The sequence below is a fragment of the Trachypithecus francoisi genome, unplaced genomic scaffold (genome assembly GCF_009764315.1).
Source record: "Trachypithecus francoisi isolate TF-2019V2 unplaced genomic scaffold, Tfra_2.0 Lachesis_group13, whole genome shotgun sequence".
Classification (NCBI taxonomy): Eukaryota; Metazoa; Chordata; class Mammalia; order Primates; family Cercopithecidae; genus Trachypithecus; species Trachypithecus francoisi.
This window is the reverse complement of record NW_022681458.1, coordinates 70,512,483-70,533,491: the sequence shown is the minus strand read 5'-3', so window position 1 is coordinate 70,533,491 and position 21,009 is coordinate 70,512,483. Positions and strand designations below refer to the sequence as shown.

The following is a 21,009-nucleotide window of genomic DNA, read 5'->3' as shown; positions in this document are numbered from 1 at the left end:
TAATATTTTGGCAGCAAAGCATGTGAACATACTGAGTGAGAGAAGTAATGATTATAAATAGCTTTATCTCTGGTCATGTCAGAGTTTACCATCAAATGAGTTATGGATTTTGGAGCTGTTAACAATTTTGGAATAGAAATTTTATCAAATGTTTGAATTAATGTATTTTTAAATTTTTATTTAAATTACCGTGTTTCTCCATTAAGGAAAAACAAAAGTTATATTCATTGCAGAAAGTCAGAAAACACAGGTAAGCAGAAGCGAGGAGAAATCCTTGAAATCCCTGTCTACTGCCAAAGAAAATCTTTAAAATTTCATATTTGCATATACCTAAAAAAAAATTAGGATTGTGGCCGGGCGTGGTAGCTCACACCTGTACTAGCACTTTGGGAGGCCAAGGCAGGTGGATTGCTTGAGATCAGGAGTTCAAGACCAGCCTGACCAACATGGTGAAACCTTGTCTCTACTAAAAATACAAAAATTAGCCGGGTGTGGTGGTGGGCGCCTGTAATCCCAACTACTCAGGAGGCTGAGGCAGGAGAATTGCTTGACCCAGGAGGCAGAGGTTACAGTGAGCCAAGATTGTGCCACTGCACTCCAGCCTGGGCAACAGAGCGAGACTCCGTTTCAAAAAAAAAAAAAAAGAAAATTAGGGTTGTAGCTATTTACAACCTTTTGACTTAATAGTAGATCATCACAGACGCTTTTAACTATTCTCCTTTTGCTGTCCTCTGTGGATGGAAATGAAATAAATACATTAAACTTTTCCTTTCACTCTTCTCAAAAGGGGACGACAACATTATGATACATATAATTACACTTTCAAAATTTTGAGGAAATCGGTATAACATTTTTGTTCAAGTTTTTTGTTTGTTTGTTTTTTTGAGACGGAGTCCTGCTCTGACACCCAGGCTGGAGTGCAGTGGCGCCATCTTGGCTCAGTTCTCCCACCTCCGCTTCCTGAGTAGCTGGGATTACAGGTGCCTGCCACCATGCCTGGTTAATTTTTTGTATTTTTAGTAGAGATGGGGTTTCACCATGTTGGCCAGGCTGGTCTCGAACTCTTGACCTCAGGGGATCCACCCACCTTGGCCTCCCTAAGTGCTGGGATTACAGGCGTGAGCTACCGTGCCCGGCCATGTCCAAGTACTTTTTACTTGGCCATGTAAATTTTCTGTGTATTCATTTTTTTTCATTCTTGCTGCTCCATTGGTTGGTAAGATAGCTTTTGTAGATGCAGGGTCCTCATCCTAACCGAAGAAAAACACTGATGATAAACTTGCTTGAGACATAAGCAACTTTTTTAAAAAAGAAAGGAAAGAAAGTGTGGAGCTGTCAGTATGAGAATACTAATACTGCAGGATTCTGTAATTTCTAGAAAATACTATTTTGTTAACTAGTATATTAATTTGGTGAGTATTATGTCTGCCATTTAGGAGCTACTTTAGTAGATAATGTTAACTCAGAAAGTGAGCAGAATAGCCAAAACGAAGGCACCGTGACTCATTTAAAAAAATAAATTTAGGCCTTTTTCTTCATCTGATAATTTGGAGATTGTATTTTTAGTTACACTATTACACTTACGGTACAGTGCATTTTGGATTGTTTCAAATATAAAGTATTCTGAAACTATTTTGAGTAACGCCTAATATATCTATAGTTATATCCAGTTTAAGTGAAGCCTTTTTTTTTTTTTTTTTGGACAGAGTCTCACTTTGTCACACAGGCTTGAGTGCAGTGGTGCCATCTCAGCTCACTGCAACTCCACCTCCTGGGTTCAAGTGATTCTCCCTCCTCAGCCTCCTGAGTAGCAGTGACTACAGGCATGTGCCACCACTCCCAGCTAATTTTTGTACTTTTGGTAGAGATGGGGGTCTCACCGTGTTGGCCAGGCTGGTCTCAAACTCCTAGCCTTAAGTGATCCTCCCAAAGTGGTGGGATTACAGGCATGAGCTGCTGCATCCAGCCAAGACTTTCATTTTTAAAAAATATTTTTTTCTAATTACTATAGTGGTATATCATGGAGAATTTAGAAGTACAGAAAGGATATAGAGAGGAAATGTCTTTGATACTGCTGTGTACCACCCATTGTTAATGTTTTGGTTCCAATGAATATGTCTCCAAACTTCTTATTTAACTTGGTGACTAAAAATTATAACACCAAGAAGTGCCTACCACATATCAGGCATAGTATGAGACACTTTACGTCATCAGTAATGCTGTCACCAAAGCCCTGAAAGTTAGGTATTGGTTTTGTTTACACACCAAGAAGCTGAAACTGAAAGAGTTAGTTTATCGAGCATCACATAGCTAGTAGCTGTGATTGTAAACCAAATATGACTGATTCTAAGGTGTACTTTCTCTCACAACTGAAGTAGCAACTCCTGTTTTTCTATAGTAACCTGTAGTAAGTAGTTTAGTTTATGTTATCTAGCGCTGATTCTACACGTTTATAGATTATTTGCTCTATATAGAGGCACTAGCTTATCCTTTCTTTGGATTTGTCATCCTTTTAGTTACAGGTTGAGTTATATAAGTGAAGGGGAAGAAAAAAATGTGTCCTGATACGATGGAGCTATCCTTACCCTTTGGAAATATTTATAAAAATGAGATATTTGGGCAGTATCCTTTGGGCAAAAAAATGAGATAATTTCTTTTCTCTATCATTATAGTTATTTTCATGTCTGGACCTCTTACATTGTTTCTTTTCCCAAATTTTATAAGTTTTAGAAAGAAGGAAAGAGAAAAATCTTGAAATTAAGGTTTTATAATGGAAACACTGTGTGCTCAACTGTTCTTTTGCTTACCCATCACTTTAATATAGTGGTTCTCAAACTTTGCCTGGTTGGTTCCCATTTAAGAATGATGTAGGCCGGGCACGGTGGCTCAAGCCTGTAATCCCAGCACTTTGGGAGGCCGAGACGGGCGGATCACGAGGTCAGGAGATCGAGACCATCCTGGCTAACACTGTGAAACCCCGTCTCTACTAAAACATAGAAAAAACTAGCCGGGTGAGGTGGCGGGCGCCTGTAGTCCCAGCTACTCCGGAGGCTGAGGCAGGAGAATGGCGGTAAACCCGGGAGGCGGAGCTTGCAGTGAGCTGAGGTCCGGCCACTGCACTCCAGCCCGGGCGACAGAGCGAGACTGTCTCAAAAAAAAAAAAAAAAAGAATGATGTAATGAATTCCAAAACTCACCGTAAAACAAAATTGGTGAGATCACAATTGGAGTGTAACAGACAGCAAACTGAACTTCGGTAGGCAGTAAAATCCATGCAGAAGTAATGTGACTTACCAAATTGAAGGTAAAAATTGGTGATAGACTTAACTCTTACCTTTCTTTTGTATTCTTTTTTTAAATAAAAATGGCCAAGCCTATTCCTTTAAAAAAGCAGTTTTTATTCTGCCTTGTTTTTCTTTTTCCCCCTTCTGGCCACCTTCTTGCTTTCAAGTTTACTCTGTAAGTTGGTAGTACTGTTTCTGAACTGCGGTGCTTTGCTGTCTTAAAGCACCTACTGTGAATGAAATTGACTAGTACCACGTGACTTCGGTCAATTTTCTTCTCGGCAGGTGAAAGCTTCTCTTGGCAAGAACGTGGTGCCCACAGATATACTCCTGAAAAAGTTACTTTCTTTACCTTTTAAAAGTTTTACCTCTTTTGAAAAATGGCATTATTTTTTCTTATTCGCTTCTTCTGTATGGATTTTTTTTTTATTTTGCTATTTTTTGAAAGATTATTAAAGGAAAAAGAAATCCTGATGGTTACCTAATCTAATCAGATTGTTTATCTCTGAGGAAACTGAGGTTTAAGGGGATTAATTGGTGAGTCTGAGTCTACCGTCTGAGAGAATATCAGGCATACATCCAGAAACTGGCACTTGATTTCTAGTGAAGTGCCATTTCTCTTATTCCATTTCACTTTCTTATCTGTGAAGGAGTTTATAATTACTGTTGGTGTTGGCTTAGTAGCCAGATATGTTTTCTTCAATACCCGTTGATTAGCCTCGTAGTGTGTAGAAAATTATTATATGTGAATATCTTGTAATCACTTATTGCATGATCTTAACATTTGGAATTCACTCCCAGAAGACCAAATTTGTATGCCTTCTGGTTAATACATCGTCCTTACCTAAAATGGATTTTTCTGTAATCCCAGCACTTTGGGAGGTCGAGGTGGGGCAGATCACCAGAGGTCAGAAGTTTGAGACCAGCTTGGCCAACATGGTGAAACCCCATCTCTACTGAAAATACAAAAATTAGCCAAGTGTGGTGGCACACACGTGTAATCCCAGCTACTTGGGAGGCTGAGGCAGGAGAATGGCTTGAACCCTGGAGGCAGAGGTTGCATTGCGCCAAGATTGTGCCATTGCACTCAAGCCTGGGTGACAGAGTGAGACTCTATTTCAAATAAATAATTAATTAAAATGGATTTTTAAAAGATTCTGGAATGAATAACACATTTAATAAATTAGTTTTAACCCTCAGAGGACCTGTGAGAATATAAATATAATTGAAAATTGAAGCATTTGTTCTTAATCTTGATTGAAAGACTTTAACCAGCATATCTGAAACCCTGGCCTCAGAAAAATGTAATATTTGATGAGATCACAGATAACATGACCTGTGTAAGGATGCTAATACTGCCAAAATGAAACCCAAATTTTATATAAAAAGGACTGTGATTGGTCAAGGTGGTGTGCGCCTGTAGTTCCAGGCACTCAGGAGGCTGAGACAGGAGGATCACTAGAGCCCAGGATTTTGAGGCCAGCCAAGGCACATAGCAAGACCCCATCTCTTAAACAAAAACAAAACAAAAAGGCTATGGAGAGACAAATTTTGTGTTAAAGGAAGTGGTATAATTAAACTATTAGTCCTTTCTTATTTCCCCCCTCAAGCTAGCGTTATATCTATATTGAAATCATTTCTGATTAAAAAGTCAGCTGTGTATTTTTCCCTTGTTGAAAAGCCAAAGAAAGCCAAGTGACCTTGCATCTTATTCTAGATGGTGTAAATAAAGAAAAGGAATGGATTCCATTGATATATTCATGAAGCTTTGTCCCAGTGAAGATTTTCTTTAATACACATTTGATTTTAAAGAGTAAGGTATAAGAAGATGAAATGATGGACAAATGGATTGAAATAGAGTGATTCAAAATGAAATTCACCCAGAAAAGAAGGGATTTTTTGAAAATATTAAAGGAAAATCATTCCTATGTAATCTGTATTTTTAAACTAATGATTAAAGCATTTTCCTCTAATATTTTCATAGATGTTTGTGGAGTTATTCATAAGTTGAATTTTTATAAGTCAAATCATATTTTTATATGCAGCAAATGTCCTGACTTTTAGAATTCAGTGTCAGCTTCCTTTATACCAGGAATAATCAGACTACCTTATAAGTTAGGAATTTTTCATAGGATATTAAATTATCTTAAAATGGGTTGCACCGGTATAATAAAACTACATTAGTAAATTGATGGACAACAAACATATTTCCTAAAGAACAGTGCACTAATGATGGGATTTGTTTTTCACTTCCTATTGAGATTTAATCATTAAAAGTGATAGATTCATAAGTAGCAATGTTTGTTCAGTAAGGATTTTCTAAGATACTGTATTACCTTTTAAATGTCTTGTAATATTTTAAAATAATTCAAAGTATGCTTTGTGGCATACTCTTAGCTTATCTTAAAGGTATCTTGAATGTAAAATATATCTTAAATGTACCTTGAGGTACAGATGAGAAAACTTGCTCTGAAGGCTCCTTCCTTCAGTTTGACAAAAGCCACCCATTTCACAGATGATTTAACTTTGATTAACCTACTCCATTGTAACAGGTTATTCCAACAACTGGAATTTCATTCTTTCGTGTTATTTCTAGGTGCAGCTTAATTTACAAAACAGCTTTTCTTTCTGTCTCACCAAAATACATCACAATTTTGATGTTAACTCAGTAAAAATTCAATGGTTCATTAAACCTAGTTTTAGCATTCATTGACAAGAGATTTGTCATTTTAAAAGTAACTCCTACTTTTATGCACTCTTTACTGCTCAGTTTATAACCTTAGATTCCTTGTCAGAGAAAGCATGGAGTTAACCACTTAGCATATTGTAATGAATATTCATCAATAAATTGATGTGACATGGCAGCCCCATTTTTCAGTCTTCCTGCTCTGTTACAGTCTTTTCCAGTTTTAAATATAGCTCATCATGTAATAAGGACTAGCTTAGAAAATCTTTAGAACTGTAATTTTATATTTTTGGCCATGTTAATAGTCCTTTGGTAGCTATCATATTAGCTTATAACAAGAAAAGTGTATTTGTTTCAGAAGAACATTCTTTAATCTGATGTTATTGATGTTAAGCATTTTTGCCAAATATTTAGTAAATTTGATAATTAAGATCAACCTTACAGCAAAAAGATTACATTTTACAGTTTTTAAGAACAGCATTATTTGTTTTTATGTTCCTTGAAATTTCATCATTTTTATGAAGCTTAAGTACCAATGATAGTTTTAAAATCTGGTTTTAATCCATGTAGAAAGGGAGGGTATGTACTTTAATTCTAAAATAAAACCCTGGGAGCATGTGTTTAAATAGTTGATACTCATCATTGAGCTACAACTGAAATAATTTATGTGGACAAACAGGCATGGCACATGCTGTATAGTACACAGATATAGATCACTGTCTGACATATTTCATCTACATTTTAAATTTTAAAAGGGAAAGAGTGTCTATAAACAAGATCTTTTCTGTTAAATATGTAAATTATGAGGTCACTTAGCACTAAAGTACTGACCATATGCATTATGACAGGAATTTGACACCTGTCATTGGAAATGGTACTTAGAGGCCGTATAATACAACAAAGTTGAAGGAGGAGAATAAGATGTGGGTAGGAGGCTGTAATTTATAATTCACAGTGCTCAAGAATGACCCGTCCTGGGTGATTCAAAATTCCTATCTTTGATTTTAGGATTTACATACAGTGAACCCTACTAGTAAACAAACTTGATTAGGGTAACTAGTAGCGTTAGCAGAAAGTGGAGAATATATGTATATTCTTACAGTGAATTTTTAGTTGAAGTAGATGTCCTATTATTCTAAAAGACAACTTGTAAGTTAAATGTAATAAAATTATTTTATTACATTACACCTGCAGGTGACTTTATGGAAGAATTTCATTCTAATGCTTGAGTAATATAGTATAGAATTGCTACCAGTTATACTATTTTCAGATTAATAATTCATTGCATATGAGAATTCATCTAAAAAGGAGTAGTGTCTTTCTGTTTCTCTATGTGATTATTTTGCCCCAAAAAGCTTTTCATTTTTTTAAGTAGCACAAAAGCTGTAATTGGCATGCTTTGTAAGGAAGTGTCAGTGTGCAAGAGAGTGGCGATCACTAAGAATTCTTTTACGTGTTCTTTCCCCTTTGCACCACCGCCTCCTCAGCAGGGTCACTGAGATCACTAGCTTTTCTTGAAATGGCCATTTTCACTGGCAGGTGCATTATACCCTGTATTTTCAGATTGTTTTTCCATTCTGAATGTTTGGCAGGTTGATTGCTCTGGCTGCATTGACGGAGAAAGGGCTGACAAATGTGGTTGGGCTGGCTGAAAAGACAGTGATTACTGTTTTCCTTTGTGGCTGATTGAGGCCCTTGAAAGGAAAAATTTTAACCTTCACCATTTGGTTCAAAAGTATGAGCATATATTGAAATCACTCGTGCCATTTATCCTAGTTCTGTAAACTTGTCAGAACGTAAAAATCGCTCAATTTCAAGTAATGTAGGATTGGCATACGTCATTATCATTTTGATTAAGTTGGAGGTTGTATCATTGTGTGCATTATACAGTGTCATTTAAAGCTTTCTTTCCACAGGTACAGTTATATTTTTATTGTCTATACTATAGAGTTAGAAAGATTTTCATAGCTCTCTAAACCTAACACTATGTGTGTGGTTTGGCAGCTGGTGTGGCCTACAAGCTGCATTTTGTTTGCAGGGTAAAGGCTTGTCTTTAGGCCTCCTGGAGTGCTGGTAATTGCACAGGCCTGCCATTGGGGAGAGACACAGGATTGGAAGCAGTGAAGCGGAAGAATGTTATGCCATCCCATTGCCACCTTGTAGCAGAAAGACACAATCCCAGCAGTGCCATCTGGTTGTTGCTATCTAGTCAGCTGGCCTGGCTGCTGGGACCATGACTTGGCAGCTGGTTCCCATTCTTGACCATTCTTTTGTGTACGTCGTATGTATGTGTGTTTTAGATAATTTTGAACATGAGTCAGGGAAATGACTATAACAAGTGAAGTTCCCTTATTGAATAGGCTCTCATTACTTGAGCTGCACTCTGCTGCAGATGCCTGCTGCCTTTCCCTTATAGACAAATAACTCATGTGTTTAGGCAATAAAAATAAACATTTTCTTCATAAAAACCCATCTCAGTGTGTAGCAAAAGAAAAGGTAGGCAGGGTTATGTGTTCTATAACATTTTAAAATAAATGATTTTAAATTACTTCCTGGTTTGGGATGTAAGAGATTTAGTAATTGTTTAGAAGTCTTATAAACATTGTATATTATCCCAATGTATACTTTTATTCAAATTAAGAAAACATTATTTTAAGTGCTTATTGCCACATCATGTAACAATAGATGATGAGACTTGCATTTAAAATGACAGAATAGAAAATGTGGTCTTATAGCTATTATCTTCAAAATCTGCCTCTCAAATAGCAACCTGAGAGTTAATGTAAGCCGTCTTTATGCCATATGAAGACCCATTAGACACTGATGGTTTCAGATCACAAGTAAGCAGCCAGCTCTGTAGGCTATTTTAGACATTTGATTTTCCTCATTCTACAGCATTAATGTGTCAGCATGCTATATAAAACTATGCAGGAGTTGCATGTTGTTCTGTCTAGAATGATAAATGCTTGCAAGCTTTTAGAGACTTCATGAGGAATTCATTCTAGTTACTTATATATCTTATTTCAGTTTATGTAGCTACAGAATTTAGGGTGGCTGTTGCTGAGGTACCACATAGGTATGTATAAAAACCAAGAGGTTCCACTTAATTATTTGATTATGTTGATAAAAATCCCTATTATTTGTACTTGTTCTGTCCTGTCCGTGGTTTAGTTTTACTTTTATCTTGGGAGTTGTGATACCTTCTGAAATACTGTCTCAAAAGTTACCAGCTGTTTTCATTAAAATAATTTATTATATCCTTCTTTTTTTTTTTTCAGATGAAGAGGAAGATGATGATGTAGTGGCTCCTAAACCACCTATTGAACCTGAAGAAGAAAAAACTTTAAAGAAAGATGAGGAAAATGATAGTAAAGGTATCTTAAAGAATTAAACTTTAAAAAATTTTGTTGATTTCTGTTAAGATTCCTTTTATTATGTATTAAAGTAGTTTGAAATGCTGTAAATCAAATAAATGAATCTGATTGAAAAAGAATGTGTAACATTCATTGATCCATACTGTGATAGTGAGTTGATGTGATTTGCCTGACCTAAATCATACTTCAAAAAATTATTTATTTTCCAGCTCCCCCTCATGAGCTGACTGAAGAAGAAAAGCAACAAATTTTGCACTCTGAGGAATTTTTAAGTTTCTTTGACCATTCTACAAGAATTGTAGAAAGAGCTCTTTCTGAGCAGATTAACATCTTCTTTGACTACAGTGGGAGAGATTTAGAAGACAAAGAAGGGTAATGTTGAATTGCTAAGATCTTTAGCTTCAATAATGTTAAATTACTTTAAGATTAAGAGTGATAAAAATTATAACACCATCTTTTGTGGGGGTTGGTCTTTTTTTGTAGAGAGATTCAAGCAGGTGCTAAACTGTCATTAAATCGACAATTTTTTGACGAGCGTTGGTCGAAGCATCGGGTTGTTAGTTGTTTGGATTGGTCATCTCAGGTAAAATACAACAAAATGGCTGCTCTTAACTCATTTTTAAAATTGTAATTAGCAGGTCATTTTATTTTAATTATGGGAATTTTGTGTAATAAATCAATATGATTTAAAATTAATTGGATGATGGCTTTAATGTTAACATACTCATCTTATGTACTTTGGAAGAAAGATTAGAAGCATTGTTTATATTTAAAATTCAGGACTTGATGCTATAGGCGAGTTTTACTAATTTCAGTTGCTCACCAAATCCTTTGTGTAAAATTTGGACACATATTTTAATTAAATGTTTTAACATTAAAACATTTAAAATAATTAACTGTTCTAATTTAAAATTGTACTAATGTCCTAGTGAGCATAACGCTAGAGATGTCTCTCGATGAAATGTTAGGTTTTTGTATTTTCAGAATAATAATCTGATAAAGACAAATAACTAGGAATATAAAACAGTTCTTATTATAATGCATAGCATTTCTTTTCCTCTTGATTCTTCTGAGCAGTATCCGGAGTTACTTGTAGCTTCCTATAATAACAATGAAGATGCCCCTCATGAGCCTGATGGTGTGGCCCTTGTATGGAATATGAAATACAAAAAAACTACCCCAGAGTATGTGTTTCACTGCCAGGTATGGTGGTCTTTTAACAGTCTTCCTCAAGTTTAAGAATTCATTGATGAATTAAGACAAGTGCCTTTTTTCTTTTCTTGTCAACATAATGATTTCATTGGATTGGCATTTTACTAAACCACTCCATATTTGCAAACAGATGTTAACAGAAAACTGAAGACTTCTCAGTTCAACATGATCTGCCTTTTGTAGCTTTTCTGACATCTCTTATAATGTTTAATCACACCTAAAGTCCTTTGCAGTTGTGATTTTCTTTTATGGTGATTGACTGTATAAAAGGAATCTTTTATAAAATGTCTTTCCTACAGGGAGTTTCCCAGGAACTTATTTGTGAATATACAATTAGATGGTTGGCCCACTGAATTACTTATACATGGCCTGAGGAATTGGAACTAAATGGTTTTAAGTAGAAACATATGGTTGAAGTAGAAAACAGATGCAGATTTTTAAAGTAGATTTAGTAGAAGGTTAGAATTTGGAAGCCTTTTCTGGTGGCATAAGTTAAAATATTTTAATAATGTCATAATCTTGAGTAAACACTTACTTGAATCAAACTAGCATGTACTCTACTGTTAGATTCCTGTCTCAGAGGCTAATGCAGGGCTAGTTATCTTTTTAAGACTATAGTTAAATAACTTTTTGCTTTCTTTGATAAATTGGTTAAATATACTTATGTAAATAGTCATTACATTGGACTTTTAAGCAAAAAATATCTTAAAGATACATTTTTATATTTCTGAAACAGTGAAAACTTTTAATTAATTTAGTTAGTTGTTTTTTATAACCTCTAATACCATACAATGAAGAAAGAAATATTTCAGAAATAGATTGGTTTTTAGAACTTGTCAGGCTTTTTTTATTTGAATCTCAAGTATGAAAATCTTACTTATTTGCAGTCAGCTGTGATGTCTGCCACATTTGCAAAATTTCATCCAAATCTTGTTGTTGGTGGTACATATTCAGGCCAAATTGTGCTTTGGGATAACCGTAGCAATAAAAGAACTCCAGTGCAAAGAACTCCACTGTCAGCAGCTGCACACACAGTAAGTAAATAAGGTTATTTCCATTAGGCTTCTGTGTTCCTTCACCCTTAGCTATAATACTTAGTGTAGTGGCCATCAGCGTCATCTCAGAATGTGCTTCCTTTGGTGTATGAATTCCTCACCATTTAGCAACCAAGAATGAAGGCCGTTTTTCTTGGAGATTTATTGGAAACTCATCTCTCTTCTGTGACAACCTTCTGTTAATAGCAAACTTCACATTAAGAATACCCACAAGTTATGAGACTTGATAATAAACAGAATGCTTATAATTAGACTAAAAATTTTGTTTTGCTTTTTGGTAAAATAATCCCTGAAAACTTTTTTTTTTAAATATCGCTAGCACCCTGTATATTGTGTGAATGTTGTTGGAACACAAAATGCTCACAATCTGATTAGCATCTCTACTGATGGAAAAATTTGTTCATGGAGTCTGGACATGCTTTCCCATCCACAGGTGGGTTATACTTGGGAAACTGAAATTTTGAGGTAAATGTTACGTTTTACGTGTATGTATACCTCAACTTATGTTTCTCATAAACTGTTTTATAGTAGTGTTACAACAGTTTATAAGCTGAAGCATGTTTAATATAGTTTTTTATGTATATATTTTACTTTGAAACCTGCTTCATTTAATTGAGGTAGATTTATGTAAATAATACAGTAAAAGAATTGTTTACAATCAAAGACTAGAAGTTTTTCTACAGAAACTTAAAATTGCAAGTTTACAAACTAATTTTCTCAGGTTTTTCTGTGTAGGATAGCATGGAGTTGGTTCATAAACAGTCAAAAGCAGTAGCTGTGACATCTATGTCCTTCCCTGTTGGAGATGTCAACAACTTTGTTGTTGGGAGTGAAGAAGGTTCTGTGTACACAGCATGCCGCCATGGCAGGTAAACCTAAACTGGAATTTGCAATAATTTAAAATTCTTCCTTTAATCCTGTTGAAACAAATTGCCTTATTTAAGTAGAAATCTGTCATAGATCTACTTGTTATTTGTGACAGATTTTTTGTGTTCAGGCACATAAAATTAAAACTTAATACCTTTTTGTATAAAAGATAATTTGGGATTCATGATGTGTTCTAGATTTTGTGGGTTGTGGTTTTGTGTGTGTGCATGTACTCACATAAGTTAGTGATAGGCAGGAACATTCAGTAGTTACAAATACAATATACACATGCCAATATTGACCTATAGACTTATAAATGAGATTTTCAGCTGTTTCCCATTTTGGTGTATTTGAACTTTCAGCATTAGTTCAGTCTCCTGATAATTGTACAGTAATGTCATACATATTTTAAACTGAGTGATATTTCTCCTTCCATTCTGTCTGTTTTGAAATTGTCTAGCTGTACCTTATTGCTTCCTTAAAAAAAAAATTGCCCAGATTTCATCTCAAATATAGATCACCTTCACTTCAAAGCTTTTGATTTAAAAGTAGCCCCGATTGTCTCTCTTAAATGTAGTGTATCTTTGTTTCTATTACACCATTTCAGATACTGGACTTTTGAGGTCTGTTGTCAACAGCATGATGTTTACAGTTCCAAAGGCACTTATTGCTTTAGTAGTGTTACTAAATGTGGATGGAATAACACTCAACAAAGTTAATTGTGATAAGTTATGAGCACAGAGTTAAGTCTGTCAAAATTAAGTCAAGGCCTGATATATAAACCTATAATAAAAAGTGTGTGTAGTTGGTCTACTTATAGGAGACTTCGCTAACATTTTCACTTTTATGAAATTAGCAAAGCTGGAATCAGTGAGATGTTTGAAGGGCATCAAGGACCAATCACTGGCATCCATTGTCATGCAGCTGTTGGAGCAGTAGACTTCTCACATCTTTTTGTCACTTCATCATTTGACTGGACAGTAAAGCTTTGGACAACTAAGGTATCTGAAATATAGATGTCTGCTATTTGCTCAGGTTTCTGACACAAGGTGGTGAGCTGATACTACACAGGAATGATGAAAACCTTTTAAATCACAATTGTTTACTAATAGATGAAACCTGCTAAGAAGTTACACAGAGCATGAGTGAACTACTAGATGTTGTAGTTTTTATAAAAGTATGCTAACAAGTATGGTGACCCTACACAGAATCAAAGACCAGTCTTCCCACCACTTCAGTCTTTTTGAATACAGAACTGTTTACCCTGAACTGCATTGGGGAAAAAGCCCTGAGTATCTCGCATAGCACCTCATATAGTTGTCATTCAGCTCAGCACAAAAGCTATGCATTTGCCCTTTGGAGAGTTTTTAACAGCTTATTCATAACTACAGTGGTTCACAGAGTTGATGGGAAATAGGGAAAAGAGAGAGAAACCGATTTATAATTAAGTCGTGTATAATACGGCTGTATGTAGTAAACTGGAATCCTTAGGAAAGCATTGTGTAACAGCATGGATGCATACATTTTTTGTTATCCTATGATAAGCCATTTAAATCATTTATTTTGGTTTTAATAAACTTCAGTATTTAAAAAACCCATTTATGTGATAAAATGAGTCCTGATCCTCCAGCAGTTCCAGATAAATGTGACATTGTCTTACCTGTTAAAAAGTCTCAAGACAAATCCAAGTAGGCAACATTACCTCCTGTGATAGACTTGTAGTTTCATTTAATCTCATTTTATAATGAAAGTGCCTTAACTTTGCTATCTAGTTTTTCTGTGGTATTACATTATTGTTGGGAAAATGCATACTCAGCATCAGATTCTATTTAAATTAAATTCTAAGGTTTTTTTTTCTGTTTCCATCTGCCTTATCCTAAATATTGACTTTTTAAATAATCCATCATGAGACAAAGTTTAGAGGTCTTTGGTTCTTCAGTTTCTGTGAGAAAACCTAATGTAAGAGATGTTCTTCACTATTTTAGTGAACTCCTAATTATTTATCAAGTGTTGGCCTTAGAAGTCTGGGATGAACTCATTATGCATTCTTATCCTTTCTTGATGCCTCCTTTCTGTCTAATAATGAAATGGGTTAGAAAACTTTGCCTCTAAAAGCTTGCCTTTTAAAATTGAGCATTTTCGAGTTTGTCATTAGGAGATATAAAAATAGTGTTTACCTTAACTCTAATAAAGGAGACAGAGAGATGCTTAACACAGTGTCCAGCAAATAATAGGCACTTACCAATGTTTAGTTTCTCTTTTACCTCTTAATGGAGATCAGACAGAGCCTGAATACATTTAATAAGTCGTCTCTTTCCTTTCTTGGGTTGTTCTTGAATTTTTGTTCTTTTAATGAAATTTATACAGTGGGAAAAGGTAGAAGATTCTCAAAGCTCACAAGCAAAGAAACGCATAATCTAGCTAGCACAGGTTGAGCATTCCTAATCTGTAATGCTCCAGAATTCAAAACTCTTTGAACGCAGACATGACACTCAAAGGAAACATTGATTGGAGCATTTTGGATTTTGGATTTTTGGATTAGAGGTGTATAACCATAAGTATAACACAAAAACAGCAGGTCATCAAATAGTGTATTTTGTCATAAAATTGACAAGAAAAAACACTGGCCGGGCTCAGTGGCTCACTCCTGTAATCCCAGCACTTTGGGAGGCAGAGACAGAAGGATTACTTGAGCCCAGGAGTTCAAGACCAGTCTGGGTAACACAAGGAGACCCTACGTTTACAAAATATTTAAAAATTAGCCATGCATGGTGGTGCGCACCTGTGGTCCTAGTTACTTAGGAGACTGAGGTGGGAGGATTGCTCAACTGGCATGTGTAAATTGTCCCAGTCTGAATGAGTGTGGGTGTGTCTGAGTGTGCCCTGTGATAGAATAGCATCCTGTCCCTGGTGGGTTCCTGTCTTGTGCTCTGACCAGCTGTGACCTTGAACTGCAAAAAGCAGGTTGGAAAATGAATGAATGAATGAATACAAATTGTCGTAAAATAAAAATTTGTGAGATACATAATAATCATATAAAGGCACAACAGTTAAAGGATGTAGTGTGAAACCGCTCAGCGAACCTGCTGTCTTTGTCATTGTTGTAGAACTGCCTGGTGATAGGGTGTGCTCCTTACAATTTTTACTTTGCAAAACATTTATTCCTTGATTTAACCTACTACCTCTACTACCACCATCATTCACTGGTTCACCAAAAATTGGGTTAATAATTATCTTGTTTTTATTAATCTTTCTGAAATGTGGCCATGTAATCCCAGCACTTTGGGAGGCCGAGGCAGGTGGATCACCTGAGGTCGGGAGTTTGAAAACTAGCCTGGCCAACATGGTGAAACCACATCTCTACTGAAAATACAAAAATGAGCTGGGCGTGGTAGTGGGCACCTGTAATCCCAGCTACTCGGGAGGCTGAGGCAGGAGAATCACTTGAACCCAGGAGGAGGAAGTTGCAGTGAGCCGAGATCGCACCATTGCACTCCAGCCTGGGTGATGAGCAAAACTCCACCTGAAAAAGTAATGATAATCTTTCTGGATTGTATGTATAGCTCACATTTTATTTCAATGTTTAATATTTGAAGTGTTTAGGGTCACTATTTAGAAATTTGGTGATTTTTTGTGACCAGATAAATGCCATAAGAACTTAACTCTTGTTTATATCAATTAGCCTGTGGTAAAACTGGTTTTGTTTTGTGTTGTTTTGCTTAACATCACAGTTTCCAAGAACCTATAAATGATGTTAAGTGAGGACTTCCTGTATTCTAAAATCTGAAAAAGTCCAAAATCTCAAATGCTTCTGGTTCCAAGTATTTCAGATAAACCTATAAAACCAAAGCAAGATGCAGAATTGGTGAGATGAAGCCAACTATTTCTCTAAAGGCTTCATACAGCCATGTAAGTTGCTAGATTTTTAGATGCGCTTTCATCTTAGTAGTCCTATGTATAGTCACAGGAGACACATTTTTGTTAGATTGTTGGCCAACTTCCTTTTCAGTAATTGAAAGTGATCTTTTTTTTTTAAACTTTCATTTTACATTCAAGGGTACATGTAAAGGATGTGTGGATTTGTCATACAGATTATTGTGTCACCCAGGTATTAAGCCTGGTATCCAGTAGTTATTTTTCTTCAGCCTCTCCCTCCTCACCCTCACCCTCCGATAGGCCCCAGTGTGAGTTGTTCTCCTCTGTGTGTCTGTGTGTATGTTCGTTGTTTAGCTCCCATTTATAAGTGAGAACATGTGGTATTTGGTTTTCTGTTCCTGCATTGGTTTGCTAAGGATAATGGCCTTGAGCTTCATCAGTGTCCCCACATAGGACATGATCTCATTCCTTTTTATGACTGCATAGTATTCTGTGGTGTATATGTACCACATTTTCTTTATCCCATCTACCATTAATTGGCATTTAGGTTGATTCCGTGTCTTTGCTAGTGTCTCTATGATAGAGTGATTGATATTCTTTTGGGTATATACTCAGTAATGGGATTGCTAGGTCAAAAGGTATTTCTGTCTCTAGGTCTTTGAGGAATCACCACACTGTCTTCCATAATGGTTGAACTAATTTATACTCCCACCAACAGTATAAAAACATTCCTTTTTCTCCACAACCCTGCCAGCTTTTTTTTTTTTCTTTTTAATAATAGCCATTCTGACTGGTGTGAGATGGTATCTCATTGTGGTTTTGATTTGCATTTCTCTTTTTTTTTTTTTTTTTTTTTTGAGACGGAGTCTCGCTCTGTGGCCTGGGCTGGAGTGCAGTGGCCAGATCTCAGCTCACTGCAAGCTTCGCCTCCTGGGTTCACGCCATTCTCCTGCCTCAGCCTCCCGAGTAGCTGGGACTACAGGCGCCCGCCACCTCGCCCGGCTAGTTTTTTGTATTTTTTAGTAGAGACGGGGGTTTCACCATGTTAGCCAGGATGGTCTCAATCTCCTGACCTCGTGATCCACCCGCCTCGGCCTCCCAAAGTGCTGGGATTACAGGCTTGAGCCACCACGCCCGGCCTTTGATTTGTATTTCTCTAATGATCAGTGATGTTGAGCTTTTTTTGATATGATTGTTGGCCACTTGTATGTCTTCTTTTGAGAAATATCTGTTCATGTCCTTTGCCCTCTTTCTAATGGGGTCGTTTTCTTGTAAATTTGTTTAAGTTCCTTATAGATGCTGGATATTAGACCTTGGTCAGATGCATAGGTTGCAGAATTTTTCTCCCATTCTGTAAATTGTCTGTTTACTTGATAGTTTTTTGTTTTTCAGGGTTGTTTTTGTTTTTTGCTGTGTAGAAGCTCTTTAATTAGATCCCATTTGTCAATTTTTGCTTTTGTTGCAATTGCTTTGGCCATCTTCATCATGAAATTTTTGCCCATGGCTATATACTGAATGGTATTGTCTAGGTTTTCTTCCAGGTTTTTTGTAGTTTGGGGCTTTACATTTAAGCCTTTAGTCCATCTTGAGTTAATTTTTGTATAAGATGTAAGGAAGTGGTCCAGTTTCAGTTTTCTGCATATGGCTAGCCAGTTCTCTCAGCACCATTATTAAACAGGGAATCCATTCCCCATTGCTTGTTTTTTGTCAGGTTTGTCAACGATGATGATTGTAGGTGTGCGGTCTTATTTCTGGGTTCCCTATTCTGTTCTCAGTCTGTGTGTGAAAGAATCTTTTATCTATTTCTTACTATCTCAGGGTGTCAGTTTGCCAGCATCCTTTGGCTTTAAATTTGAGGCTTCCATCCTTATATACATTAACAATAGGATTTGAAAATAAAGAGTTCATCTTGACTAATCAAGAATAATTTATCTTGTGATAGCAGACTGATTGATACTTGCTTTTGTGGTACTACGCAGCTAGTTGAGGGGCGGTTGATATTTTTAGTCTTGTATTTTAATGTGTTTCAACATAGAAGTGCCTTCTGAATAAGAATGATGATAAGTGGGCATATCTCTTTCTTTGCTAATTAGGCTAGGCATTGCTTCCTTCCTTGAGCCTTATATAGAAGACTCGTTTATTCATTCAATTGTGATACATGCCTCTCACCCTGCCCCCAATGTCCCTCCGATGTTAGTGTACAAAGGATGGGCCACTGTAGAACACGGTGTTTTTACAAATGCCCAAGGACCCTCTGAAACTTTATCAGAAGAATCACCCTTTATTCTAACTTTCTGCACACAAGTAGTTCTACTCTGTGAAGGATAGAGAAGGAACAGTCTGTTGATGAATTCTTTTATATTTAGCCATACCGTGGCTCCAGTGTCAATTTACACTTCCTGGTTAATTGTGTTGCTGGTATTTATTTCTGCCCTGCTGAAAAACTGATAGAGCCTCTATGCTGTAATAATGACTGATGGGCAATGTTAATTAATAATGAGATAAAGAGTAATAGGCAGTGTTTTTAAATAATCTCTCTTTAAAAACATTGTTCCAATTTCATTTTAAACCAAAGTCTTCACACTCATGAATTTAACAGACTTGAAATGTTTTGCTTCTCTGCCTCTACTTTTTAAGTGCTGTCTGACTCTAGGAGTTGAGTCCTCATAAACTGGAAGGCTGAATCATGGGATATTGCTGTACCTTTGTGTCCTTAAGATCTGGCTCTGTCCTGATAGCAAAACAAGATTTCTTCCTTTTCTCTCTTTCTATGAGTCCTCTAAAAATCCCTGGGAATCTCAGTTTGGCACAGCCTCAAATTTAGTTTCAAGTCATCTACAGCTAGCCACTAATCTTTGCCTAGCCAGAGATTTATAATTCAGTCACAGAGTTCTGGTTCATCAACTTGTTTTCATTACTTTATTGAACTCAACTATTTTTAATACAGGCTGAGCCCCCTAATCTGAAAATTCAAAGTCTGAAATGCTCCAAAATTCAAAACTTTTTGACCAGTAATGTGACACTCAAAGGAAATGTTCATTGAAGCATTTCACATTTCAGATTAGGAATGCTCAACCATAAGTTTAATGCAGGTATTCAAAAATCCAAAAACATTTGAAATCTGAAACACTTCTGGTTCCAAGCATTTCTGGTAATGGATATTCAACCTGTATAGAAGACAAACAGAAATAGATTATTTTCCATATATGGAAGTTTAAACCAATAAGACGGTGCTTCTAATATATTTAAAAGACTCTGTTACCATCTCAAAATACCAAATTTTAAATTCACAACAGAAGCACTTTGGCAGGTCTGAAAAATGGTTGGGAGAATAAGGAGTGAAAGCTTCTGCAGGGTAACAAGGATTCTGGAAGAGTTTGATTATGGGTAAACCTGGTAGATTCGCTTAATGTTCTACCACATTTAACTATACTTGTTACAGATTACTGTTAAAACATAAGAATTATTTACTTGGGGACAAGATGGATTTTGAGCTGTGTGCACAAATGCTTATCAGAACCGTATTTACCATAAAGTGACGAAGTTAAGATTGTTAATGTGGTAATTTCCTGGAAGGGGGAGTTTTCACACTTTTGTAGTCCATACACATCTTGAAATTATTCACACTTTCTGATAAGTCTTAGAACCCCTCCTTATTTTAATAGCTTACTTAGTTAACTCTCAGAGGGCACCAGGATTTAAACAGGGTTAAAAGTTCCTACTAGTCCTTAGAATAACAACTCTGCATAGACAAGTTAAAATGAAAAAATGCTTTGAAGTTGGGTGTTCTTAGGGAAGGCTGCCTATTCATGTGGACCCAGGCCTGCACAGCAGCATTTGCCTCAGTAAGTTGCTGCTGGCCAATGTCCAGCCCCTCCTTTGCATATTCAGAAACTCAATTTAATCAGTACACTAGAGTTGATTAGACAGGGAGTGCTAACTGGAGCTAACAGGCTCCTAAGACACTGGTACGTTGGAGAATGTCAATTTATTAATTTACAATGAAAAACATAACTGCCAGAAGGCCCAGATACTCCTGTGAGCCTGACCAGCTCATTGTTTCCCTGTAGACAATCCACATGGGAAGCCAAATTATAATCAGAAGATTGCTTGGTGAGTAAGGAGTTGGAACAAAAGGAATTTTATAATTTGAATGTTTAATGGCACCAAGCTAAGATAGCCTGATTCATTCTAGCCTTGCCATGGGGTAGTAATTCTCAAAATCCATTGGTTGAGACTCCTTTCTCCTGGACGATGCTTGAATGGATGCTGTCTTCATTTTCCTTATAAGACTGTTCTTTGTATTTCTATTTTACTAGACACATTTGGTCTCAGAAAGTTAATACATTCAGTCAAGTTATATAGAAAGGTATTTCTGACCTTGGAATTCATTTCTTTTGAAAGAAAATCCATTTATTGCTCTTCTGATCCAAATTGATGACATATTTATTTCCCAGTTCTCTAGGAAGCATCTCACTATTATCTTCACGTGTTCACTGTAGGGTATGTCTTTGTTATTAATCTAGGACTCCCCACTTACCCCAGCTTTGAAAAGTAATCTATATTCTTTTCCCGAAGCTGCCATAACAAATCACCACAAACTGGGTGGCTTAAAACGACAGAAATTTATTCTTTCACATTTCTGGAGGCTAGAAG

At 36.2% G+C, this 21,009-nt stretch overlaps 1 protein-coding gene across 11 annotated transcripts in view; it reads left to right on the top strand.

Moving 5' to 3' along the window:
- Window positions 1-21,009, top strand: part of DYNC1I2 (dynein cytoplasmic 1 intermediate chain 2) — a 63,552-nt gene that overhangs the window by 29,281 nt on the left and 13,262 nt on the right. For all 11 annotated transcript variants that reach the window (XM_033231146.1, XM_033231141.1, XM_033231145.1 and 8 more), the window contains 8 exons: window positions 9,248-9,343; window positions 9,553-9,715; window positions 9,827-9,926; window positions 10,421-10,546; window positions 11,443-11,589; window positions 11,930-12,043; window positions 12,346-12,479; window positions 13,334-13,478. In XM_033231146.1, the coding sequence (XP_033087037.1) occupies window positions 9,248-9,343; window positions 9,553-9,715; window positions 9,827-9,926; window positions 10,421-10,546; window positions 11,443-11,589; window positions 11,930-12,043; window positions 12,346-12,479; window positions 13,334-13,478 (1,025 nt within the window). The remainder of the gene's footprint in view (window positions 1-9,247; window positions 9,344-9,552; window positions 9,716-9,826; window positions 9,927-10,420; window positions 10,547-11,442; window positions 11,590-11,929; window positions 12,044-12,345; window positions 12,480-13,333; window positions 13,479-21,009) is intronic.